Source organism: Haliaeetus albicilla, chromosome 23, assembly GCF_947461875.1.
Source record: "Haliaeetus albicilla chromosome 23, bHalAlb1.1, whole genome shotgun sequence".
In the NCBI taxonomy this organism is placed as follows: domain Eukaryota; kingdom Metazoa; phylum Chordata; class Aves; order Accipitriformes; family Accipitridae; genus Haliaeetus; species Haliaeetus albicilla.
In genome coordinates this window covers 15,065,270-15,079,613 of record NC_091505.1, presented here as the reverse complement: position 1 = coordinate 15,079,613, position 14,344 = coordinate 15,065,270, and the positions used below count along the sequence as shown (strand labels likewise).

General features: G+C 57.6%; 1 protein-coding gene across 4 annotated transcripts in view; it reads left to right on the top strand.

The window, feature by feature from the left end:
* NLGN3 (neuroligin 3) overlaps positions 1 to 14,344 on the top strand; it is a 42,702-nt gene that overhangs the window by 20,213 nt on the left and 8,145 nt on the right. Inside the window, exons 3-6 of one of the 4 annotated variants that reach the window (XM_069811322.1) lie at positions 683 to 742; positions 7,813 to 7,872; positions 10,558 to 10,707; positions 12,439 to 12,624. In XM_069811322.1, the coding sequence (XP_069667423.1) occupies positions 683 to 742; positions 7,813 to 7,872; positions 10,558 to 10,707; positions 12,439 to 12,624 (456 nt within the window). The remainder of the gene's footprint in view (positions 1 to 682; positions 743 to 7,812; positions 7,873 to 10,557; positions 10,708 to 12,438; positions 12,625 to 14,344) is intronic. The other 3 variants (XM_069811324.1, XM_069811323.1, XM_069811325.1) reach the window with 3 other exon arrangements.

Here is a 14,344-nt window from a genome sequence, read left to right as displayed (position 1 = left end):
GTCCATGCGCTAGTTGTGGGCGTGGGCTGCGGCTGGGAGGAACACTCTCTGCCTCTCCCTGGGGAGATGCTCCAGCAAGGAAGGGACCATGGAGCCCTTTTCTGGGCCTTGGTACGGACGGGGGGTTGGGGACACTGGCAGGCACATCGCTTAGCTGCTTCCCGTTCCGCCGGTGAGACAGTGGCAGAGCGATGAGCCTGGGGTGCTGGGGACCCATGGGGTATGGTCCCGTTGGGATGAGGCTGAGTGGCGCTGTCTCCTTGTCTAACCTTTTCCTTTGTAGGGGATCCCACCTGAACTGTAAGTAGAGGGCAGAGGAGGCAGCGCCTGCCCGCACGCCTGCCCCAGCCTCACCGCAACGGGAGCCCCTGGGGATTTTCAGCGGGCTGGAAGGGACCCGCAGCTGGTTGCTGCACACGTCAGAGCAGCCTCGTGGACCGGTAGCTTCTCCCAGGCTGGCTGGCTCCACTCCTTTGTCCCTGGGGCCCTTGGCCACAGGATGCATCGTGCCTTCCTTCCTGCCCAGCACGGCTGGCCCAGAGTTTTCCTCCCACGGCGACGCTCCTTCCCCACCTCCTGCGGTCCCAGGGGCGTTGGGAGGGTGGCAGCGTGGTTGTGATTGCATGCCCACTCCTGCCAGTGGAGCCTCCTGTTATTTTGTAGTCTTTTATTCATTTTACAGTAAAACGGATTTCCAAGGAATGCACCCGAAAGCCCAACAAGAAAATATGTAGGAAAGGAGGTATGTAGCAAGCCGACCGGCAGAGAGGCACAGAGAGGAAAGAGAGAGAGAGTGAGTGAGAGGGTGCCTGGACAGCCCGCGGCATGCTCCTCCGGCACCTCTCTGTGCCACCACCCAGCCCACGGGCCCTCCAAGCAGCCCACCCTACCGCCCCCCACTTCCTGCTCAGAGGAGCCCTGTGGATGCTCTGGCCATCTCTGCTCCCCAGCTGGGGGAGCCGGGACCGGTGCCGGCTGGGAGTGTAGGTCTGGGGTCAGGTCAGAGGAGGATGCTCACATTGCTCCAGGCCTTTCAGAACACCTTCTCTTGGGCTTAGCCTTTGCTCCCTCCTTCATCCCACTGGCACCAGCAGCCTCCCAGCCCCTGGATATGAGGGGGAGCCTCTGATGGTGGGTAGCACTTAAATGCACCCATTCCTTAGGGGCGCATCTGCCGTTGGGGGTGTACAGATCCACTCAGAGAAGCAGCTGTGTGATGGGGGACTGCAGCCCATCCTGGGCTGAGTTCTTCCCCTGTTTCATACCTTGTCATTTTGCATCCAGAGCTCCTCAGTTAAAAGCATAAAACCTCTTCTGGCTGTGTAAATGCTGCCGTGTTCTGCCCCAGCCCATAGTCCTGTCAAAGCTGCTTCCCACTGCTTACACTCCCATGCCTCTGCCAGCGAGGATCTGCTCTCCACCCCCTGGCACAGCATCCTCCCTGAGCCCCAGCCACCCTGCTGGTGGATGAGCACCTCCAGTTCAGACACATCTCTGCTTTGCCTTGCCTCCATCCCCAGGGCTGTGCAGGGCTCATCCTGCGGCACTTTGGGGCAACAGGGCCAGCTCAGCCTCCCTTGCCCCAAAGCGATCCTGTGTTCCTGGCCAGTGTCACGGGCCAGGGAGTGGAGGTGAGCAAATGGGAGCTGACTCAGCCCCTTGTCAGACACAATGCTTCACCCACCCTGCCGCACAGCCCCCTTGCAGGTGGGGAGAGCCTGGGCTCCTCTGTGCATCCCAAAGTTGGATCTGCAAAGTGGTTGGGCAGCCAAGCTCTTCTGAAAGGCTCAGTGCAGGGAGGGGTTGTTTGGCGGGCAGGGGCTGCCATCCTGGGCATCCCGTGGCAGCGGGGCCCCTGCATCCCGGCCTCAGCCTCCCTGTGCCCCTGGGGTTGGCAGGGCTGGCACAGCTGGGCTTGAAGGTTTGGGGAGCGCTTTCCTTCCAGCCATTTCCCCAGTTCTGTTGTTGGGTTTCTTTGCTTTGCTTTTCCTGTTGCTGTCCTGGCTATTCACACGCCATCTCTCTGAGTGCCAAGGCTGCCCCTGAAAGGGCTGGCGCATTAGGGAGTCTCTGCACGCTGCCTCCGGAGCCGGCTGTGCCAGCGATCGCCAGCCACTTCAAAGCGCTTCCTCTCCCGGCCCTCCCACCGGCTGCTGGGGCTGGCGGACCCCCACCGCTCCCAGCCCTTACGGCCGGGGCCGGGAAGCAGGGTCCGGGTTACGCTGGAGAGGGGGGGACAATGTAAGGCACAGTGAAACACCTCGGGCGCACTCATCTCCTGGTTTTCCCTCTCCGCCGGCTCTGCTTACGGGCAGGGTTTCTTTGCAGCCCATCTGCAGTTGCCTCTGGTCACCTCCCGGGGAGCTGGAGGGAGACGTGCCCTCTGTCCCCACTGGGCTCTGCTGACTCACGGACCAGCAGATCCCCAGTGCTGGCCATTTGGGCATCCAGGCGTGACGTGCCGGGAATTAAAGCACCCAGACACTGGTGCTGCCCTTCGGCTCTAGCGACGGCTCTGGTGGCCGTTGGCTCAAACTGAGTCACTTGTGATGAGACACGGAAGCTCCCCCGCCTCTCGTCGTGTATTTGGAGTTAGTAGTGCTTGGGATGAGGATAACGTGCCTGCAGTGCTGATTTCCTCGGGCTGCATATCATTTGAACATTGGCTCGTTCTGGAGTATTCTTTATTATTTCTAAGGCCACATATGACCAGTGTATAAACTCTCCTCTCACAGAGCAGGCAACTGTGAAGTACGTTGGTGGTTCAAAATGCCTCAGTTCTCACCTTACTGGAGTTTTCATGATTTCTGCCACCCCTAAGCTCAGTGTATCTCACAGCAGCCAAAAGACTGAGAATTTATCCCTGGAACAGAAAAATGTCCCTGTTTCCCTGCCCAGTTGCCCACAATAATTTCCTGTATTGAAATTTCCTACATGACAGTCTTCTCCATACACATTGGTCCCTTCTCTGGGAGCAAGGCAGGGCAGCGGTGCTTTGAGAATAATTAGCCACGCGTGGTGCCGAGGGAGCTAACGGTGCTGAGGCTCAGCTGAGGCTCAGATTTTGCTGTGAAAGTAATGCTGCCCACCCGAAGAGCATGTACACACACACGTGGTACAGTGCTTATGTGTAAAACGCAGCTCTGCCCTTTGCTTTGTGCCACAACACTTCCAGCCTGTGCTTGGCTGTGGCAGGTGCTGGGATGCTTTTCCCTTCCCTTCACCACCAGCCTGGGCAGGCCTTGCTGCAGGGCATGAGGAGGTGGATGTCATTTTTGGAGAGGAAAAGTGTGGCAGCCCTGCACATAGCAGCCCTCCTTGGTTTTTACTAGTGACTGCCCTAATGTCTCTGGCTGAGGCTGTGCAGAGTCCAAATGTGACAGTCCAGTGTCTTGCTCTGCTTGTGTGAGGGTGACTGGAGCTCCCAGCAGCTCCTGGGCTTGGAATGCGCTTCAGCAGCTCTGCAGGAAAAGCACTGTGGCTTCTCTGCTGCTCTCCAAGAAGTGAACTTGTCCAAGTACCAGCTAAGGCTTCGCTACAGCTGCGCAACTTCTGCAGTGTTCCCTTGCTGGAAGGCTTCTCACTAGCTTCCTGTGAAGCCTGCTGCTTTGCAGAGCTGGCTGGGAGCAGACCACCACCCTGGTCCTCCCCTTCTGCTTTGGGGAATAATTTGCAAAGGTGAGGGTGGGTGTTTGTGCTGGCGGAGGCAGCAGAGCATGAGATCATGCAGTGCTTTTATGGAGCCCGTTCAAGGATGGAGATAACTCCTCTGCATCACCCAGGGACTGAGAGGGGCAGGGCAGCACCAAGGTGCACTGCAGTCCTGGAGCAAGGGTTGATGGCTGAAGGGGCCACCTGACACAGGTCCCAGGGGAGCTGCCCCTGCCCATGGGGTTGTGTGGCAGCAGGTTCAATGGCTGTCATCAGTCCTGGTCCCATTCCTTGTCACTCCCAGAGAAGCACCTGACCCGGTGTGACCACCAGCATGTGTGCCCCTGGGTGCACATGACCATCAGACGTAGTGGCAGCGCTGCTGTGGGCTCCTGCTCCCTGCAGCACCATGGCTGCTGCATAGGAGTGGGTGCCCCAGGGAGCTTGCACTGAGGAGAGGGTGCTGGGGCTACCCGCAGCTGCCCTGAGCAGACATTTGGATGTGGAAAGGTGTCAGCTCAGGCTCCTGCTCTTCTCTCATCCACACCATGCTGAGCACAAAGACTCCAAGGACCAAGGCTTCTCAGCCTCCTTTATCTCTGTTTGTGCTGGTGTCAGTGCTGTTGGCATGGTTTACTTAAGATGGCATAAATCTGGCATGGATGCCCCTGTTTCAGGGAAAGTGATTTTATTTTTTACTGAACTTGAGCTTGAACCTTCCTAGAGCCTTCAGATAAGAGCATATGCATCCTTCCTATCGGCCTGAACAATGTCACTTCGCAGTCAGCTTAAAGTGAAGCGGCACAACAGACATTCACACTGGGTGAGTGGAAGGAGTTTTTGATGGCTAAGGAGAGTAAGAGCCATGAGTCCTTTTGGCTCTTCCAGCTGTGAATCCACAAGCTTAAAGCCATCCCTATGAGAGTAGGTGCTATGGGGCTCTGTGTGGTGGCCTTTGCCAGTGCAGAAGATCTCCTGGGATGGGTGTCCTTGAACATGGCAATAACCAGTGGAGGGAGGTAATGGAGCAAAGTGCAAGGGATGGGTGAGGGAAGTGAATCTGTAACTGCTCTCATGAGCTGTGGGGCATTGGTGGGTTGTTGTGGAGGTGAACAACATAGCGAGAGGCAAAAAGCCCACTTGGCCACAGCAGCCTGTGTTCGCCATAACCCCAGCCACCCTGGCACCTTCCTGCCAATGGGGACGGCTCGTGCTTTGCATCTGCCACACACGTGCCACTGCTGTTCCCCTTCCCCCTGGCCTGCATTAACACGCTCCTGCTTTGCTTAGCTTCCCAGCACTGCTTTCTACTGTCCCTTCTGCAGTGGGTGAAGCTCAGGTTGCTTTAGGCTTGTCCCAGCAATCCCTAAGCTCCAGGGCAGCAGTCTCCAGCCGGATCCCTCCCTGCTCAGCCAGGACAGTTGCTCAGATAACAGGGATGTTGTCCGCTGCCCTCTCTTACAGCCTGACAGCTCCTCGTAGATGGTTCCTCCATCCCTGTCTGCATGGAGACCTTTGTCCCCTGAAGGAGATCAGGGTGGAAGGCTGCACCCCAGCTGGTCCCGCGGCTTTAACAGCACCAGGGCCCTTGGCAGTGGAAAGGGATCTCCAGCTGCCTGTGATCAGCTTCCCAGCTCCGAAGCATGATGCGGATGAAGGCTCACTGCCTGTGGTCTTCATTAGAGAAAAATCCCTATCCCTGAGCAGTACCAAGGAGGTTGGCGCAAGCACCAGTTAGCAAATATTGCATGAATACTTTGTCATTTAAGTGCTTTCTGGGCTAGCAGCTCTTCCTAATGAAGATGCAGTAGGTCGAGCTTGCAGGCTCCTGCAAACAGGCTGGGCAGCTGCACACACCTGGCCAAATGTGCAGCTGGGGGGTGGGCTGGGGAAGGAGCGCGCAGGAAGAATGCAGCAGGAAGGGGGGATGCTGGGGCTGGGGTGCTGGGGTGAGAGATGGCAGGGATGGGGGTGGTGTTGGGTGAAAACAGAATTATGTGAGACGCTCAGGGGATGGCTGGGTGGCAAAGCAGGAGGTGAGGAGGCAGGGCTGAGGCATGGAGGGGGTAGGTCAGGAGGTGAACTCCGACTCAGAGAAAATCAGGATGGCTCTGGAGACAGCCGACCCATCCCTGCCCTGGGCAGGGGCAGCTCTACCTCACCTCTTCCTGGCAGTGTATCTCACCTGGTCTTAAACACCTCCCCAGGCCACCTCTTCCAGTGCTTTCCTGCCCTTTCTTCCAGGAAGATTTTCTTCTTGTCCAGGTTCAGCCTGCCTCATGTAGTTCTGGGGCTGCCTGTGCTCTGTGCAGTGGAGAGGGAGTTGCTCTTCCACCTCACCACCTTGCAGTGGCCTTTCATGTGTTGGGATGCTGCTGTAGCTCCCATCACTCCTCTACTCCTGGATTCACGTGACCCAGCCTCCTGCAAACTTTTCTTGTCTGCTGGATTTTTGTAGACTTCTGGTCATTGTTCCTCCAGACTTTCTCCAGCAGGTCATGGCTGCTTAAGGTGTGCAAGGCTCTTGCCCTGATGGAGCTGCCCCATGGCCATTTCAGACCTCTCACTCCCCCATCACAAATTCCTTTTAAATTAAAATCCTGCCCCCCTCCATGCCGCCATCTCTGTTATCCTCTACCTGTGTCACCTGTGGGATCCCACTCCCAGAGTGGCAGTGAGGACAACTCCTCACCTTGTCATAGTTTCAGCCAGCCACAGGGCTGTCCCTCACTTGCAGAAGCCTTGCTGGAGGCCGTGCAGAACCCTTGCTGTGGTGGTGGTGGGGCCAGCTGGTGACAGCAGCAGAGCCTTGGGATCAGCAGGGTGCCTGGCGGGACTTCAGAGCCCTGCATGCCTGGGGGAAGTCACTGGGCAGCATGGGCTCAGTGTGAGCAGGTCTGCTCAGGGGAAACCCTGCTGTCAACCCTGAGGTCACTGTCACCCAGGGAGCTTTTTTGGTGCAGGCATTAGGGAGCAGACAACCACAGGTGCTGGTCTGCAGCTCTAAGGGGATAAGGAGAGCACAGCCTCTTCCTGAAATTCAGGGCTGCAGGGCGCAGGGATGGCACCACTGGGCTTTGTGCCCACAAAGGCACGCAGCCCTTTGCAGCAATGGGGTCTTGGTACAGATCTGCACTGTGTCTGCTCCCTGCCAGCCCACAGGCCACCTCTCCTGGCTCACACCAGCTGCATGCAGTTTGGGAAGTGCTATGCTCAGCACACACTATCCGCAACAGCATCCCACAGCTCAGGGCTGGGACTGCTGGCCTGGCCCATGCCCTGGCACCATGGGTTTGCTAAGGGCCATGCAATGACTGGAAGGAGTTCAGGACATTACAGAAACTGATATTTTTAGGGTTCTGCCTTGGTCAGGGCAAGCTGGTTGGTGCCTTTGCAATCGTTGGTGAACCATGCAACTAGTCTTTTAAGAAGGCAGTTGGTAAAGGAGGGAACCTATCAGTGCAGGGAAGCACTCGTCATGATGGCTCCCTGCAGTGTGCTGTGGTGGTCTCGTGCTGTGGCATTGGTGGTTTGCGGCCTAGCCATGCCAGGCACAATAAGGGGCCATGCACCGCGTGGGGGTGATGGGCAGGATCCCAGCTGGTGGTCAGTGGCCACCCAGGGCAACCCCTCACCTGGGTTCTGCTGGTGGCAGGGGACAGTTGCCCCCAGTGGCAGCAGAGCTGGGAGCAGGGCTCCTGCTCGCACCTGGGTGGTAGGAGACGGAGCCTTGCCCTGGCGCAGGGAGCCAAGGGTGCGTGTGCAGGCGAGGGCCAGGCTGGGATGCAGGAGGATCTGCGAGTGCTTTGAGAGGCTGGTCTGCCACTGGTGCTGATGCTGCCCCAGGCATGCTGTCCTCCTCCCTGCCGCCCCGGTGCTCCCTGGGGAGGATCTGGGAAGGGGTCCAGGTGAAGCGGCATCCTGGCGCAGCTCCCAGGGCAGTCCTGCCCGTGCCCTGTGCCACCCTGGCTCTGGGAGAGGTGCAGTGTGAGTAGCCAGCAGTGCTGTGGGGTGCAGGCCTGGCCCCACCGTCTCTGCTATCATGCTATTTTTGAATTCTCTTTTGTTTTTTTTTGTTTTGGTTTGGTTTTTTTTGTTTTGTTTTGTTTTTGTTTCCTCTTGTTTTCCTTTTTGTTCTGTCTCCTCGTGTTTGGTCCCTAGGAGCCAGCGCTAAGAAACAGGGCGAGGACTTAGCGGATAATGACGGTGATGAAGACGAAGGTATTTCTGTGCTCGAGGCTGCCACTGCATGACACGCAAAGCAACTCCGTTTGCCCGCCATCCGCTGCCATCCCCAGGGAGCCCTGTGTGTGTCCGTCTGCTGTGCCAGGCAGCTGCGCGGGGTGGGGGGCAGGCTGGCCGGCTGTGCAGGGCACCCAGGCCCTTCCCTTCCTCAGGACGGGGGGAAGCTCATGGGGGTTTTTTGCTTCAGGAGAAGTTTGCTCCCGCTCTGCTTGAGCGAGGGCAGGGAGGAAGCATGGCAGCTTGGGAGGAGAGGAGCCCTCGGGCACCTGGGCCCATTTCACCCCGAGCCCGGTCACATCCCACCTCCAGCCTCATCCCTCCAGAGTCGGTGACATGCAACTGGGAGCCAGCAACCTCCCCCTCCACCCTTGCCCGGCTCCACTGTGGGCACCACCACAGGGAGGCCATGCCAGCAGCTTGGCACCTGCAGGGTACCTGGCTATGCCCAGGAGACCCGAGATCTGCTCAGACATGGTTTCTGTTGTCTCCTTCACCGCCCAACACGAGCGAGGTCTTGCTTGCAACCAGAGCATCAGCACCAGCCGAGGCAGAGCGGGTGGGCTTTCAAACAGATGTGATTCTAGGTGTACACCAGGGCTAAGCAAACTGCAGAATAAGCTATTTTTAGTAAAATGAGGTTGTTCATCTGCAGGGTATGGAGTCAGTGTGTTTGGCTGCAGGGATGTGAAGAGGAGGCAGGAGGAATGGTTGGCCAGAGTGCAGCCCTAATGTGCTAGGGACAGTAAAACCTCATGGTGTGCAGGAGTCCCAGGGCAGCTCGAGCACAGCCTGGTAGATGGCATTTAGGATCTGGGAAACAGATGAAAAGCTTTTTCCTTGGCAGTACTAAAACCCCATTGTTTTCTCCCACTAACCTGTGCCCCAGGATCTCTTGTACCAGGGCGTAAACTGGCATTCAGCCTAAGTGACTTGACTGTGCTAAATCCCCACACACTAAAATGTGCTGCAGCAATTAGGAGCCTTTTATTCCCTGGTACATCTCTGCACATTGCTGCCATTCTTCTGCAAGGATGTCCCTTTGTGTGTCGGTGGGAGCATGTGGCAGGAAGGAGAGGACATGGGCACAGGCACCGATGTTCCTGCCCTTCACATTTCAAGAAGGTGGCCCTGGGAAGAGTTGTCCTGCCATAGTTCTGCTGCATGGGCAATGTCTGTCCTGGAGGAGCTGCGAGTGCTTTTTGCTCCACAGGTCTGTGCATTTGCCTCACTGCATCCTGGCGATAGAAGAGCTGGCATAGGTTTTGCCATATCCTCATTCTCCTGGAGGGAAGAGGTTTTCTATATGGAAGGGAGGCCGCCCTTAGCCATGCTGGTGGCCACAGCTGGAGGTGGGGGTGGCCAGAGGTACCAATCAGCCTGCCCTGCAGCCTCCTGTGATGGGCAAGACACAGAGAGGAGTGGACATGGGCAGGGATTAGGTGGGTGTGAGGGAGCATGTCCACACCAGCCAGGCATCCCTGCTGAGTTGGTGTGGCTGTGCCCTGGGAGTCCCAGCCCCGTGGGGACCGTGGCGGGGGCTGGCTGCCAGGACAGCACGGTACACCAGTGAGGGAGGAAGGCAGGGAGCAGCAGCTCGCTGGGACAGCCCACCCAAGCAAGGTGCTGGGTACAGGTGAGCACCAGGGAAGGCAAAGTCCATCAATGCTGGCTTGCCAGCCCAGGAGAGGGCTGGGCACCACAGGCATGTAGGACATGGCACTGTCACCCGATGGGTGCAACCGCCTCTTCCATGTAATGTGGGTGAGATATACCAGGAGCCGAGCACAGGTTTTCTTCCCTTGTGCCCCAGCTCGGCTCCATGAGGGATCTCAAGCCACTGGAGCAGAAGGGGCAGGACGTCCCCTGGACAGGGCCAGTTGAGAGAGGGAGTGTGGCTGCTCTCTGTCCCCTAGGCTCCCGCAGACCTTCCTACCCGGCCCTTGGGGTCCCATTCCCCATCCTCACTCCACGCCTCATGCCCTGTCCTCGTCCGGACGCCGTGCTCACCTCCCTGACACGCATACGTGCACACACTGTCTGCCTCATCACCATGTCTGTGTCTGGGCACTGGGGTGCCATGGGTTCATATCCAGGCAGCCGGCAGGTTTCTGCCTTCCCAGGGGGATGGGAAGGGGGGGGTTGGAGAGTCAGACGTTGGAGCACCCACCAGTGCCCCCCTGCCTTCCAGGTCCTGCACACCTCCATCCCTGCCCCCCCCACAATGCCAGCTTCCAGGACTCCCTGGAGCCAAGGGCTTGGGTCCAGCCAAAGATGGGACATGGGGCTGCATCCCGGGGCTGGACTCTGCAACTCCCACTTGCAACAGAGATGTCACTGGTCTGGCTCCCACACGCGGCCAGAGCCCGGCCCTGGGGAAGAACAGCCAGGTCCAGCCAGCATCTCTCCCACATGTGCTAAGACACCCCAAGGGGACAGCAGTGTGGGGACAGCTGCTGCCACCTGGAGAGGGGCTGGCAGGGTTGGTTCAGTGGTGGTCAGCTTTGGGGGTCCATGCTATGGCCCCCGGGAGAGCTCTGGGTTTGGCTTCTAAGCCCCCTCCCCAGTCCTGGCAGCTGGCATTGCCCTCGTCCTTGGTCTGCCTGTTGGGCAGGGTGCTGTGGCCGTCAGCGGGGTCCTGTGTTTAACTGCCTCTCCTTCCAGACATCCGCGACAGTGGGGCCAAGCCGGTGATGGTGTATATCCATGGCGGCTCATACATGGAGGGCACGGGGAACATGATAGACGGCAGCGTCCTGGCCAGCTACGGGAACGTGATTGTCATCACCCTGAACTACCGCGTTGGAGTGCTTGGTATGGGCTGGCCAGCGTGCACTGTGCCACCAGCACGGCCAGGCAGTGGGGCAAGCCCCCATGGCTGACCGAGCTTGAACCAGCTGGGAAGGGGGCAGTGGGGGGCATGGGGCCTGCTGGGATGGGGGCTGCACTGCATGCACTGCCTCTGCCCTCCACCCTGGCCACCAAGTGGGGTGGCACATGGCAGTGCCCCAGTGGGCAGTCGCAGTGCTGTCTGGCTCCTGGCACTGGCCCCCCGAGGCTCATTTACACAACCTGGCTTAGCTGAAAGCAAATATTGGTCTGTGGTTAAACAAATAATAAATGTGTTTACCCAGCATCTCCTCCTGAGAGGGCTCAGAACGGTGAGCTGCCAGTGGGTACTGCCTGGCTGCCCCTGGGGACCTGGCAGCTCTCCCTCCCCAGGCACAGGCTGCCTCCAAGCCAGGTGAGCTGCTGGGACCCCCACAGCCACCCACCATGGCCTGGCTGTCTGCAAAGAGGGTCATTGAAGAGTGTTGGGTGCTGTATAGAGGATGATGGCAGTCTCATTTTCACGAGCACTGGTAACCTAGAGAGGCAAAATGGGGACACAGGGTCAAAAGGCAGTGCAGTCCCCTGCCTGCTGCAGCAGAAACCCCAGGGGGCTGGGACACAAGAGATTTGCCTGGAACATCACTGCTGTATCCCTTAGCAGCAGGGAGAACAAGGGGTGCAGATGTTTGGGGAGGGCTCCTTCCCAGCCAAGCTCCTGGCAGGGCCGGTTCTCTTCCTAGCCATCCAACCCAGCATGGCACTCTCCCCAAGCAGCTGGGCTCCCAGCATGTACCAGGGGCAGCGCATCCCTCTTGACGGCCTCCAGACCTCATAGTCTCTTGGGGAAGATGGCAGTTACCTGGTAGAAAATAGGCTTTTCAGTAAAAACAAGCCTATTCAAGACCTTTCAGTATTAAAAATCAGGCCTTTAAGATGGATAAGTTCAAATTTAAGAGACATAAATCACAATATGAAATAAGACTTAAACGGTGCCATTGTCATCTCCATTGAAGTGCTGCAGTGTGCCAAGCCAGAGCACCTCTAGAGCCAGAGCAGTGTCAGCACTGCTACCTGCCTTCTGGGGTTACCCGCCTGGGTTTTACCTCAGGACCATGGTTTTGGCTTCCTGCTTTGAGTCAAAGCAAACAAAACACTGATAGCTTATCTTGGGTGTTCCCTTTGCTATTGGAAGCATTTCTCAGCATCTTTCTCACCAAAAGCCTTTGTATTTTAAGCTGCAGTTGGTTCCTCTCTGCCCAGCCCACCTCCTTACATTTATAGAGCCTCCTCCAGGCCATGCTAGTCCATGGAAAGCATTGGCTGTGCATACACTCAGCCTGCCTGCAGCCACTGGTGCTTTCTCAGCTTTTCTTGGAGCATGTGTGAGATGTCTTGACTTGTTATTAGCACAGGTGGTGATCAGGATAGGACAGGGCTTTGTGCCCATGACTCTGTCACTGCTTGCAGTTGGCTGGAGAGGGTCTCTGGAGCTTGCAGCTGCACTCACAGCCCTTCACCCCTCTGTGCTGTGCAGAGGGTGGCTGGAGCTTGGTGATGTCCCTGCTCCAGCTTAGAGCTCACAGGACTCTCTTGGTAGTGAGGTCTCATGCTATAGTGGGACTATAGTAGCTCCCCTAGGCATGGGGAAGGGAGGTGGGAGGTCAGAACACCCCCTGCTTCCACATCCCTAACAGGGCTCCCCTTGGCCCACAGGGTTCCTGAGCACGGGGGACCAGGCTGCCAAGGGCAATTACGGGCTGCTGGACCAGATACAGGCGCTGCGCTGGGTTAGCGAGAACATCGCCTTCTTTGGGGGAGATCCATTGCGGATCACTGTCTTCGGCTCTGGCATCGGTGCCTCCTGTGTCAGCCTGCTCACCCTCTCCCACCACTCTGAAGGTAGGTGCCAGCTGTGCCCCAGGATGCTGCGGCTGCGAGCAAGTGCCCTGCTGATGCTAACCTGGGGAAGGGAGCCCACCTGGGTACTGCCAGCCACCCTAGCAAAGTCAGGGCTGCTTTTTAATTAGTCACTGCTGAGAGCCTTTCCCAGCGCCGGGAAGCAAAACCTTCTCATTGTGGGTAGGGAGAGGCCAGCAGCAGAGCACATGGGAGCCAGGAATGGAGCTGGTGCTTCCAGTGCACAGGGCTGCAGCCCAGGGCCAGCACCTGGGTGTGGGGAGAGGTGGGGACCCCTCCTGCAGTGCCGTGCCCAGGTGCCCAGGCTCGCCCATGTGCAGGTGTGGAGGGAGTGTAGGGCATCATGCAGGGCACTGGGAGCACAGGTCTCGGTGCTAGGAAAGGTGTTCATACTGGAATAGAGGGGAAGCCAGACCTGAGCCTGGGGAGGGTTGGAGGGCCCCATCTTGTGAGACTGGGAGAGCTGGAAGTGCTGCAACTAGCAAAACACAAGTGGAAGTGATATGATTGATATCTGTAAATATAGCAGTGTTTACTCTAGATAAAGAAAGGAATTATTTATGCTAAAAGATTGTGTTGGCATAAGAGCAAATGCATGTAAACCACCTGCAAAGACATTTACATTGAGCATGGTGCGGGGGGTGGGGGGGAATTAACCATGGGAATGGAGGTGTTCTCAATAAACTTCCTAAAGGAAATCACAGGAGCAATGCCTGAACTGGACATGGTCCACAGGGGACCAACCTGCCAGGGACTTGGTCACAGGGACTTTATATGAGGGTGCAGCCCTCTTCCAGTGCTGTGTCCCCAAGCGTGGTGCAGGGGAGAAGGGGACATGTATGGGCAGTGGACACAGGCATGAGTCTGCACATCAGAGGCGCACACAAAATTGCACCTGAAGCTGTTGCGAAGAGCTGCAGCCCTGCTCAACAGCCTGGAAACTGCACAGGAATGAAGGAGACCTTCAGAACCTCAGCATAGCTGATGGCATGGCAGAGGGTGTATGGGAGGAGGCTGGCACTGGCCAGGCTGCCAGCAAAGTTGGGCAGCCTTCTTCCAGCCCTGGGAGCTGTTGATGGACTGATTGCCCCAATATTGAAGGCAGGAATGATCTCAGCCCAGGCTGCTGGAAGGTGGCTGCACCAGCACCAGCATCACAGTCTGCTTGGTAGTATTCAGTGTGGAGGTTTGCAGGTGCTGTGGGCAGCACAAGGCCGGTGTAAGCTGTGGTGAGAGGTGACAGAGCCTGTGCTCATAGTAGGGAGTGAAGGGCAGCAGCCTGCTGAGCCCAGGGCACAGGGCTCGTAGGATGCTGGCAGTTGACCATGGAGTCAAAGGCAAGCCCAAAACAGCTCTCTTCTGGATTTCTCCAGCTGCCCTTTTGGTTAAACTTGCATGATTCCAGCAAACCACTTGCCCCACAGTGAGCCCACCCCCACGCAGAGACGCATCTGCTGGGCTCTGCTTCTCACCGATGGCCCTTCCTCAGGGCCAAGAGTGGGGCTGACAGGCTGCCCATACCTCCACACCCATCCCTGCTGCCCATCAGGGTGCCCAGCAGTTGCAGCTGGCTGCCAGCCTCTCCTTGGACAGGCCAGCAAACTGAAGCAGAGAGACTGAGACATGCTGCCATGGCCCATGGGATCAGAGTACGCAGAGGAGCATCAGAGCCTCCTGGGTGGTGGGATATCACAAGTGGGCT